Source organism: Eschrichtius robustus, chromosome 11 (genome assembly GCF_028021215.1).
Source record: "Eschrichtius robustus isolate mEscRob2 chromosome 11, mEscRob2.pri, whole genome shotgun sequence".
NCBI lineage: Eukaryota > Metazoa > Chordata > Mammalia > Artiodactyla > Eschrichtiidae > Eschrichtius > Eschrichtius robustus.
The window spans coordinates 108,525,401-108,537,639 of NC_090834.1; the positions used below are offsets into that span (position 1 = coordinate 108,525,401).

Sequence of the window (12,239 nt, forward strand, 5' to 3'; positions counted from 1 at the left end):
ACCACAATGAAGAGTAGCCCCTGCTCGCTGCAACTAGAGAAAGCCCGTGCGCAGCAGTGAAGACCCAACGCAGCCAAAAATAAAAAATTATATAAATAAATAAATTTATTAAAAAAAGAAAAGAAAAAGAACTTACTGATTTCTGACTCTACTTCTTCTTCACTGACTTCTCCATTTTTTCGGAGACGCATTTTAACTTCGGTTTTAGGGACACTATATTAAATATAGTATAGGGAAGTGGTTAATACTAAAGCTTTGGAGCGAGATCAGGCACACCTTGGGAAAGTTGTTTAACCTCTTTGAAATTCATTTTTTTTTATCCATAAAATGTAGGTTATATGTACCTAATAGGGTTTCTGTGAGGGGTAAATGAGGTAATATAAGTAAAATATTTAGTACCATTCCTGGAATAGAGAAAGCCGTCATTAAGTGATAAATCTTATTATATTTGTATGGAGGTATCAGGGTATGTTGGAAAGAGCATGGACAATTGTTGTTAGATAGACTTAGGCTCAAATTCTGGCTCTATTACTGAACATCTTAGGCAAGCTGCATAACTTCTCTGAGCCTCATTTTTTGTTTTTTTTTGCCGCGCTGCAGGGCTTGCAGGGCCTGCAGGGATCTTATTTCCCCGGCCAGGGATTGAACATGCGCCCTTGGCAGTGAAAGCTCGGAGTCCTAACCCCTGGACCTCCATGGAATTCTGAGCCTCATTTTTTTTTTTTTTTTAATTAAGTAATTTATTATTATTATTTTTTTGGCTGTGTTGGGTCTTCGTTTCTGTGCGAGGGCTTTCTCTAGTTGCGGCGAGCTGGGGGCCACTCTTAATCGCGGTGCGTGGGCCTCTCACTGTCGCGGCCTCTCTTGCTGCGGAGCACAGGCTCCAGACGCGCAGGCTCAGTAGTTGTGGCTCACGGGCCTAGTTGCTCCGTGGCATGTGGGATCTTCCCAGACCAGGGCTCGAACCCGTGTCCCCTGTATTGGCAGGCAGACTCTCAACCACTGCGCCACCAGGGAAGCCCCTGAGCCTCATTTTTTTTAATCTATAAAGAGGGGATTGTAATACCTGACTTGAGGATTGTTGTAGATATAGCACCTGCACATTGCTTGCCACATAGTAGGCATTCATCAAGTGGTGTCTATTATTGTTACCATGTCTAACATATATTTTCAGATTATTCTTTGGTCCTTAAAACAGTTTTGTGAGGTTGAAAGGCTAAGTTTTATGCCTGTTTTGCAGATTAGGAAATAAGGTCCAGAGAAGTTAAGTGATTTTTTTTCATGATTACTGAAGTAATTTTTATAGAGCCAGTATTAGAACACAGGTCTTCTGACTTTTGAGCTTTCTGCTTTACAGCTTTTCCTTAAATATAAATGTTTGGATGAATGGATTAAGGTTTAAAAATAGGTTCTTTTTAGTGCCTGCTCCTTTGACTCCACTCAGATTCTTAATACAGATTGACCCACATTAGAATAGTAAAGATAGAGTTACTCTTCTCAGCTCCAATCTAAATTACTTTTAAATTTGTTCCAAAAGGTGGTTTTGAGATTGTGGGTTTTACTCCGGTATTTGTTCACGTCTCCTGAAGTTCCATGAAATAGGTACCTTAGCCCAAGAAGTGATGGCTATTAGATTATCTTTGGTGTTCAGTTTTCAGACCCAAAGATGTTTCCCCTTGGATGTCTGAAAATCTTTCTGAGGTGTAGTTACTTTTATAAGAAGAAATACCATAATTTAATTCACTTGTGCTCTTGGGTTTGTGTATGTGCGGTGGATGTTTTTGTTATGTTGTTACAGGTTCATGAAAAGCCCAGAACTTTGATGACAGATAGCCTGGTTATAAAGAATTTTTTACGCAAAGTCATCACTGTGCTCCCCAAGGTAAGCTGTTCTTTTGCACAGTAACGATTCTCTTGTTTAAGTCATATGTTTTTAAAAGACCTCTACTCTGTAGGGCATGGAAGGATCTGATTGGTCCTCTTTCTTTTAATTACAATGATTAAAAGTTTTAATATTGAATTGATTTGGTTCCTGTATCCCTAAGGCAGGCTTGATGTTGGTCATGTGACATAGTTGAGAGCCCTTGGATATAGAGAGAACTTTCTTTTGGGTTCTTATTTTCACTGCCTTACTGTTTTATTGTATCACTTTGGATACCTCGTTTCCCTCTTCTGTGCTTCATTTTTCTTTTAAACCTGGATAATAAACTTTGCTGATTATCTCCTTTTTTTCTAAAGTGACTATAAGAGCAACTAAGGAAATTTTGATAAAATACTTTGAACTCTGGAAAGCTAAAGTTTTTATTATTACCTGTAGTTTGATATGTTCATAAAGTTGCACACAAGTATGCTATATAACTTCCCCTTTTTTTCTTGCACGTTTCCTACTTTTTCTGTCTTAAGCAGGATTCAGTGCTTAATTGTTTGCCAGTCATTCTTCCAAGTGCTGTCCACGTACTCACTCATTCAACCCTGCCAATACCCCTTGTGAAGTAGGTTTTATCATCATCATTCCCATTTTATAGCCAAGGAAATATGGTACAGAGGTTAAATCACTTGCAGGGCCAGGATTTGAAATGAGGCAGTCTGGCTCTAGAGTTCCTTATTACCCATTATATTATAGAGAAAGAAAAATAGAGGTTGAAGGTATAAAATAATTAGAACAGTGAAGTAAATTGGAAGGAGGACATAAGAGATGGGGACAGGGGAAGAAAAAACGAAGAAAAAAGCATGGAATATTCCATGTATGAAAACAATAGAAACAATAGAGACAAAAATTGATAATTAATTTAAGAAGGGGAGAAGAGATACATTAGGAGAACAGCAGAGGATAAAAGGGTAGTATTTCCTCATAATTTGTGACTACTTGGAATTGTAATGTAGAACTCAGTGTATTTAAGATGCAGAATTTGAACACAGACAAGTGTTAAGGATGTTTAGGGAAAGTGCAATGGAAAAAAAAAAGGTGATACAAAGAATATCTTCTCCTTTAGGAATTGAGTATGGAAATTTTTAATCCCTATTCTGGTTCATGTTAAATATCGTACCCCATTTATTTTGCAGATTAGATTTAATTTTAGTGTAAAGGTGAATGGAATCCTCTCCATGGAGATCTTTGGGTAAGTCCTTAATCCATGGCTTAAGTTTATGCAGTGGCTCTACAATTTTTCTCAGTCATTATTGTCCTATTTCCAGTGGGTTCACAGTTTGATTTCTTGACTCGAAGTCACTTTGAAACTAATTTTCTGAGACCCCGCCCCCCACATTTTCTTATTCTAGATTAGTTCTTTTTTAAATAAATTTATTTATTTTACTTTTCGCTGCGTTGGGTCTTTGTTGCTGCGTGCAGGCTTTCTCTAGTTGTGGTGAGTGGGGGCTACTCTTCGTTGCGGTGCGCAGGCTTCTCATTGCAGTGGCTTCTCTTGTTGAGGAGCACGGGCTCTAGGCACCTGGGCTTCAGTAGTTGTGGCACACGAGCTCAGTAGTTGTGGCTCGCGGGCTCTGGCGCTCAGGCTCAGTAGTTGTGGAGCACAGGCCTAGTTGCTCCGCGGCATGTGGGATCTTCCTGGACCAGGGCTCGAACCCGTGTCCCCTGCATTGGCAGGAGGACTCCCAACCACTGTGCCACCAGGGAAGCCCTCTAGATTAGTTTTTAATGAGTAAGTAGATTAAACCTTTCATGACTTTCCCTTTCACTAAAATGAGAAAACTTAAAAATAGACATTTTCCCCTTGGTTAATTGGTTACTAAATTTCAGTAATCTCTGGGGTTGGTACTCATGGGCCAAAATTTGTACGAGGCAGAGATTGGCTTTAGAATCTTTGAGATATGGCTTAGTTTTTCTTTGCTTTGCAGGGCAGAGAATGAACCTACTTTGAACCTGTCAAATGGAATTGCTCTTGTCGTAAACTATCAGCATTATGTGAGGTGAAGGGGAAAGCATTGTTGTCCCTCTCTTACTATGAGTATGAATGTGGGCAGAAATTGAAAATGGTCTCAGTTGTCAATTCTTAGTGCCAAGTGTCAGATTCTCTGTAAGAAAATTGAAAGTAAAAATTTTAAGCTATCTGTATTGAAAACTATTATTATTCCTGGCTCCTTGAATATATTCTAATTGACCTGAGGACATGCATGTTCCTTCTCCTCTCCATGCCTTAATTTCTTCTGTAAATGAAACAAAACAAACCCTGCTAACTCCAATCCCATTTAGACATGAGAAGAGAGCAATGACTTTAAAGATTACTTGAACTCTTGGCTAGAGAGACACTATGACTGCAAAGGAATTCTTTGTATATTATTGCTTGTGTATTAGCATTTTGCATAGGTTTAGAAATCATCTTTCTTCCCACCTCTACCTTTTTCAGACTGCAAAGAAATCCATTGGAGGAGGTGGAAAATAAATGGAATAGGACCCTGGGCTTTGCTTTCCTGTACTATCCAATTACCACAGAACCCAAAGTGGACATGAATTATAGCAAGAAAATGCCTAACTTATGTTTAAGTCCAACTAATCTATTCTTTATTCAATAGTTTCTGCCTCCACTTATATGCCCTGAATCAACACTGGTAGTCATAGGATCTTAAGGCTTGAAGAGACTGCCTATGGTTTTTCAGTCTGTTTTCTTTTGACCAAAATTACCTCTCAGATTAGACTATGTTTTATTCTTTAATATCTGCAGGACACAAAACCCCCACCCCACATCTTTCTTTAGTAATCTTCTAGCATCATACAATCCCTACAGGCAGACAGCTTGCTATCATAGATTTACTGAAAGAGTTTAAGGCTCTAAGCCAATGTTTGAGGACATATTTCCCTGGGTGACCTGATTAGTTTAGAGAAAGGGGGAAAGGTTCATTAACATTTCTTTTCTGTTTAGAAAAGAGCTGTTGGAAAGTAAGCAAATACCAAATTTCACTACATTCTTTCTAGGAGAGAAAGATGTCCCAATTTTTTCTCATTACTCCTATCAAATAGTAACCTCAGACTTCTTCAGGGGAAGGTATAGCATGTGTAAAAGCAGAAACCTAAGTATCATGAAGCCAGTTTTAGGCCATTTGTGATTCAGGGACCCCTGACCCCCACCCCCACCATGCTGATCTTTGAATGATCTTGGAAACTTCTGCTCAGAACCATAGAGTAATTTTAGTGGAGGGAATATGCTTTTGAGAATATAAAACTGCCATTAGTGGCAGCAAAAGCAGGAGCCATGCTATAATTCCTGAAATGCCAATTTGTCTACTTTTTCCATTCCCTGTGATTCACTGAGTGGGACACAAGTTACTTATACCAACAAAATTTATATGGTGGATGATATAGTTATGCATATGCTAGAGGTTATAAAAAGAATTTTGAATTCCCTTTAAAATAATTTCTTAAGAGGGAAAAAAGCTAATTTTGTCTTACCTGTTTTTTGACAGTACACCAAAATTTGGTACAACTGAATTACTCTGCAGCAGAATCCATCCTGTGCTAGGATATCCAGTAATGCTCTTCATCCCTGATGATGTGGCTAAAATGGGCTTGTTGGGGGAGCTGATACTGACTCCAGCTGCTGCTCTCTGTCCTTGCCCAAAGGTCTTTTCCAACCAGCTGAATAGGATTTCTTCAGCTTCCATATCCTTTTGATGACAGAGTCCACCAAAATGTTCAAATTCATTGTCTTTAAAAATGGATTTTTATATTTCAATTCTACAAAAGCCTCTAACATATAAACTCTGTATCTAGAAGCTGGTACGATTTGTATAAAAACAAAAATCCAATATGAAAGCTAAGCTTGAGAATTTTTCCAAGAAACTGAAAACTATAAAATATGACACGTGCCACACTGTTTTCATATAATCCAGTATGACTGAAGCATGGAATGAATGGTGCAAGAGGGAGAGATGAGGCTGGAAAAGTAGTTTGGAGTTGAATATGGTGGATCTTGAGTGCCACACTAAGGAGTGTGAACTTTATTCTCTATATAATGGGAAACCATTAAATGTTTTAGGAATCTCTAGCAGCCTTGTACAGAATGGGTGGGAGAGAGACGTCAGTAATCACTAACTAAATAAGTAAGTGAGCTGGGCAAGAGCTATTAAGTGCATGAATTAAAAGTGTGATGAGCATAGAAAGGAGAGACTTATCACTGGAAGGAATCAACATGATGAGGTAACCAGTTCATTGTTTGGCTAGGGAGAGATTAGGGGCAGAGAATTGCTAAAGTTGATGTCAAGAACTCTATATCCAGAATAGGCAAATTTATAGAGACAGAAAATAGATGGGGAATGATTCTCCTGGGAGTGATAAAAATGTCCTAAAACTGATAGTGGTGATGGTTGCACAACTTTTTGAATATACTAAAACCAATTTAATTGTACACTTTAAATGGGTGATTTGTATGATATGTAAATTAAATCTCAGTAAAGCTGTTAAAAAAGATTTCCATAGATGGCCGACAGAATAATGATACTGGCAACAAGATGGAAATTATAAATAGCAGATCTGAGGAGTGAAGAAGATTACTTTGGCTTTACATATGTTGCATTTATGGTGCCTGCAGGACATCCTTTAAAAATGGCAAGCAGCCATATAGAAATTTTGGTCTGGAATTTGGAAGTGGTCAGATTTAGAGATATAGATTTTAGAGCCTCAGAGTTTTCTCCATAGGTACCTATAGTATAGTATAGTGCTATGGCTAGAGCTTGACACAGGAGTAAAAATGCTAGATTCACCACTAATTAGCTGTGTGACTTTGCACAACTTACTCAACCAGCCTAAGCCTTTATTTCCTCAGCTTTAGTATGGGGATAATAATACCTACCTCATAGACTTATTTATTTTCCCTTGCAAAGATTTCTCTTGTTGTTGTTCTTTTGGGATTTGTTTGTTTTAGGGTTAACTATATAATAATCCATGTGAAGCTCCCAGCATATTGCCTGACACATAATATAAGTGTTTGATAAATGTTCAGTATTATTATGATTATATGATTGAAGCTGTAGGAGTAAAGGAAGTTGTAGTAGAGTATAAAGAACAAGAACAGAAGAGGGCCAAGGTCCTGGTATGTTAAATGTCAGCTGAGGACGTCTTTAAGGAGGAAGAAGGAGCCAGGATAGTGATAAACACTATCACTGCATAGTGTCCAAATGCATGGACATTTCATATTTTAAAACATGCTTTTTCTTAATATCTAGATCATACAGAAGAGTACAAATAAAATATGAAAGTTTCTCTTCGTCCTCATCCCATTCTCCAGAGGGAATAAGACAAATTTTCTATCCTCTTGGAGTTTACATTTTCATGGGAAAATTTAATAAATAAATGGATGTTAGGTAGTGATAAGTGCAGTGAAGATAAAATAATGTGGGTAAAGAGATAATGATGGGGATGTCATTTTAAATATTATGGTCAGTGAAGACTCCAGGTAGGGGATGTTTTAGTAAAGAGAGAGAGCTAACTATGAAAACTGGTGGGATTTCAGTTTCTGAAAATGGCAAACTAGGTAATTTAGACCAACCCTCCTAATGAAGACAAAGGCTGGATGAAATACCAAGACATCATGAAAGTATCTAACAGCTAGTGAATAGGGAGGAATTTCTGGGCCCTGATTTAGGAAAGAAAGGAATTACAAAAAGCTGAGCCCAGCACTGAGGGCTCTTTTGCCCTGGGGTCATTTGCCAATTAGAGCAAGCAGCTGAGAGACTAAGACAACTTCTGAATCAACGCAGGAGAAGAAGGCCAAAAGAGTTCAGGGCCTGCTGAGCTTGGGAGTGCTGTTAAAGACACCTCTTGTTTTGGACAGGGATAACTAAAAGGCTATACTTTAAGGAGTAAGGTGAACCTGAAATAAACCATCCTTCAGTGGTGTGCATTTATTTTGGGGGCTGATTTAGGCAGGCCAGAAAATCTTAAACTTTGAAATTGGTTTAAGATGATTCTAAATTTCTAAGTCTCCCAGATGCCTTGTAGAAGCAAACAGAAATTCTTGCTAGAGGAAGATAACTGCATCTATGCTTCAAATTATTTAACAAATACTTAAATATAACATCCAGCTCCCATGTGCATGCACACATTAACATATACACACACACACACAGTCAGGTATAAGAGAAGACAAGGAGGTGTGAACAAGAGCTAACAAAAACAAAAGCAACAGCAACATGCACTGGGACTCCAGATAATTGCTAATATCAGACACTGATTTTAAAAATAAAAAAGATATGCTTACTATGTTTATGAAAACGAAAGGCAAGCTTAAAAATTTTGCCAGGGAACTGAAACTATTAAATGTGACATAATTTTAAAAAGAACCAAACAAATTGTAGAACCAAAATATACAATAACCAGTATTGAAATTCAGTAGGCAGGTTTAACAGCAAATTAGACACAGCATAACTGAATTTGCGAACTGAAATATAAGGATAGCAAAAACTGAGCAAAACAAAGCAAAGTGAGACAAAGGACGGAGAATACAGAAGAGGTACACAGTGAGAGGAAACAGTGAGACATTCTAATGTACATTTAATTCATGTTCCAGAGGAGAAGAGAGAGAAAAATGGGGCAGAAACTATATTTGAAGAGTTAATGGCTGAAGCAACTAAAACAGATTTCAAGCTGAACAATCAAGCAGGATAAATAAAAAGATATCCACTCCTTGGGACTTTCCTGGTGACGCAGTGGTTAAAGAATCCACCTGCCAATGCAGGGGATATGGGTTCGAGCCCTGGTCTGGGAAGATCCCACATGCTGCCGAGCAACTAAGCCCGTGTGCCCCAACTACTGACCCCACATGCCACAACTACTGAAGCCCATGCGCCTAGAGCCTGTGCTCTGCAACAAGAGAAGCCCCCACAACGAGAAGCCCACGCACTGCAGCGAAGAGTAGCTCCCGCTCGCTGCAACTAGAGAAAGCCCGTGTGCAGCAACGAAGACCCAACACAGCCAAAAATAAGTAGATAAATAAATTTATAAAAAATATATATCTATATATATCCACACCTTCTATAAGATCAAAGACAAAAAGAAAACCTTAAAATCACCCAGGGAAGACAGATTTTCTTCAAAAGAGAAACTGACAGCTGCCTTCCTCATACCAACAGAAGGTAGTAGAATAATAGTGTTAATGTCCTGACATAAAATAATCATCAACCTAGAATTCCATACCCAGTAAAAATATTCTTCAAGATAAAAGGTAATGAACCTACCTATATATTATATTACTGTCAGAATCCATACAAGAAGAAGAATTAATTCAACTGACTAGAACATAGTGTTTTGACTGTACATTCTTGGTGGGATATTCTAAGGATGAAATGAACTGCAAAGAACTCTTAAAATTCATTAAGTGGTCTTGATTCTTAGTAATAATATTGGTATTATTATATTGAAATTGTGTGCATACTTATGTAAAAACAAATAAGTAATTATGGTAACATTGTTAGGAACCAAATTTTTTAGCATAAGATAGAAGATATATGAGTGTAAATTCAAAGAAATAAGAATTTTTAAAAGTAACTTTGAGACAGAATTGAAAATACCAATGTGAATCCTCAATTTTTCTGACTTTAAAAATTATATATTTCTTAGCTCTATCCACTAAAAAACCTTAGAAGCAATGAACACTCCTGGTACTCAGAATGCGTTCTCTAAATACCACTGCTCACTAAAAAGGAGAAGTGGCTGATTCTGGGCCTAAAGTAGAAATGTACAAGATGAGCTGGGTATCTTGTTGGGCCAGAAAGCAAGGAAGTTATCAAAGGCCAATGAGATTGTGTCAAAGGATTTAGGAACTTCCACTTCCAGCCATGATCAAATAACAGGGACTGGATTTATTTTCCTACCTTGAACAGCTAGAAAAAATGGACAAATTATATTAAACAACAATTTTCAGGTATTACACAACAGATAATGCAAGACAGTGGTTCTAGAAGGAGGAGAAACAAACAAGTGAACCCTGTGTTTGCCCCACTGTACTGTCTAGAGAGAATTTCCAGGCTACAACACCAGGAGGGGATACCCAACTGGAGTCTGGTGGATCTCTCTGAGTTGAGGAGACAAAGTTCAGAGTTCAGGGAGGTCTAGACGGCTAGGATTTATAGAAAAGAGTACTGAAGAGGAAATAAATACATAGAAATAGAGCTCCAGACAGAGGAGAATCCCTGGAATGCACACAGAGCTGGGAATAGTTCCTGTTCCTATCAGCCAGGGTGGAAAGCCTCATACTTCTTAAGGCATGAGGTGGAGTCTTAAGAAGGCTTTGCCTGAGTAGTGGGGAAAAGTTAGCCATAGCCTACAGGATTCTCTAGTCCCACATATCAAAGCTTAAATGTAAGACCAATAAGACTGAAACTGTTTCCAAATAACTTTACAGTGTCCCAGAGAAAAAGTTCAAGAATATTTATAGGAATACAAAAATATTCTGCACCCAAAAAGGTAAACTTCACAATGCTGGGCATCCAATAAGAAATTACTTGGCATGCAAACAAGCAGGGAAATAGGGCCCATAATGAAAGAAAAATTTCAATCAATGGAAGCCTACCCAGAAATGACACAGGTGATAGAATTAGTAAACAAGGACATTAAAACAGTTATAACTGTATTCCATGTTCAAAAAGTGAGAGTAAAGATTGAACATATTAGGGACTTCCCTGGTGGCACAGTGGTTGAGAATCCACCTGCCAATGCAGGGGACACGGGTTCGAGCCCTGGTCCGGGAGGATCCCACATGCTGCGGAGCAACTGAGCCCGTGCACCACAGCTACTGAGTCTGCGTGCCACAATTGCTGGAGCCCGCGCGCCTGGAGCCCGTGCTCCGCAATGAGAAGCCTGCGCACCGCAACGAAGAGTAGCCCCTGCTCGCTGCAACTGGAGAAGGCCCGCGTGCGGCAACGAAGACCCAACGCGGCCAAAAATAAAAAAGTAAAAATTAAAAAAAAAAAAAGCTTGAACATATTAAATAAAGAGTTGAAAGAGATTTTTTAGAGACCCAAATTGAACTTCTAGAGGAAAAAAATATAATTTTCAGGATGAAAATAATACTGAATGAAATTGATGGCAGATTTACACATTGCAGAAGGAAAGATTAGTGAACTTGAAGACACAACACTAGAAACTAACTAAAGTGAAGTAAAAAAAGACTCTAAAAAAATAAACAAAGCATCAGTGAACTGTGGGATAACTTCAAGTGGCCTAATTCGGGGACGTGTAACTGGAGTCCTGCAGGGAGGCAAGGCATTTAAAACATTTGAGGAAATAATGTTCCCCAAATTTCCAAATTTGATGAAAACTATAAACCTGCAGACCCAAGAAGATCAGTGAGCCCTAAACGTAAGAAACATGAAGAAAATTATACCAAGCCACACCATAATCAAATTGCTTAAAGCCAGTAGTAAAGAAGAAATCTTAAAAACAGCTAGAGATAAAAAGACACATTACATATTGAGGAACAAAGATAAGAATTTCCGCAGATTTCTCACTGGAAACAGTGTAAGCGAGAAGAAAATCGAGCAACGTCTTTAAAGTAATAAAAGAAAAGAAAACTGGTAATGTGGGATTCTATACCAAGAGGAAATACTTTTCAAAAATGAAGGCATAAGATAGATAACTAATAAGAACCTGCTGTATAAAAAATAAATAAAATAAAATGCAAAAATTCAAAAAAAAAAAGAAGGCAAAATAAAAAATATTTCAGATGTACCAAAGTCTTCATCACCAGGAGACCTGTATTATAAGGAACGTTAAAGGAAATGCTTTTGGCGGAAGGAAAATGGTACCAGATGGAATTCTGGATCTACTCAAATAAAGACGAGCACTGGAAATCATAACTATTTGGGTAGATATAAAAGATTTTTGCCCTATTTAAAAAACCTCTTCAAAAGATAATTGACTGTTCAAAAATATCAACAGTGTATAAGACTTAACAACATACGTAGAAGTAAAATGTGTGACAATAGCACTAAGGCCAAGAGGGGAGAAATGGAAGTACATTGTTGAAGGATTCTCATGCTATACATGAGTGAACTGTTACACTATCACTTGAAGGCAGGCTGTGACAAGTTAGAGTTGTATACTGTAAGGCCTAAAGCAATCCCTAAGTTAATACCGCAAAGAGTTATAACTAATAAGTCAGAAAAAGGGATAAAATGGAGTTATAAAAAATACCCAGTCCAAAAATAGAAAAGAAAAAAAAGGAAATAAAATACAAGGAACAAATAGAAAACAGGTAACAGGATGCTAGGTTTAAACTCAGCCATAACAG

General features: G+C 37.9%; 1 protein-coding gene across 1 annotated transcript in view; it reads left to right on the plus strand.

Annotated features, from left to right (window-relative positions):
* Positions 1-12,239, plus strand: part of TOP6BL (TOP6B like initiator of meiotic double strand breaks) — a 91,415-nt gene that overhangs the window by 47,951 nt on the left and 31,225 nt on the right. The window contains exons 5-8 of the mRNA XM_068554421.1: positions 1,799-1,882; positions 3,064-3,119; positions 3,856-3,927; positions 5,419-5,614. Of these exons, the coding sequence (XP_068410522.1) occupies positions 1,799-1,882; positions 3,064-3,119; positions 3,856-3,927; positions 5,419-5,614 (408 nt within the window). The remainder of the gene's footprint in view (positions 1-1,798; positions 1,883-3,063; positions 3,120-3,855; positions 3,928-5,418; positions 5,615-12,239) is intronic.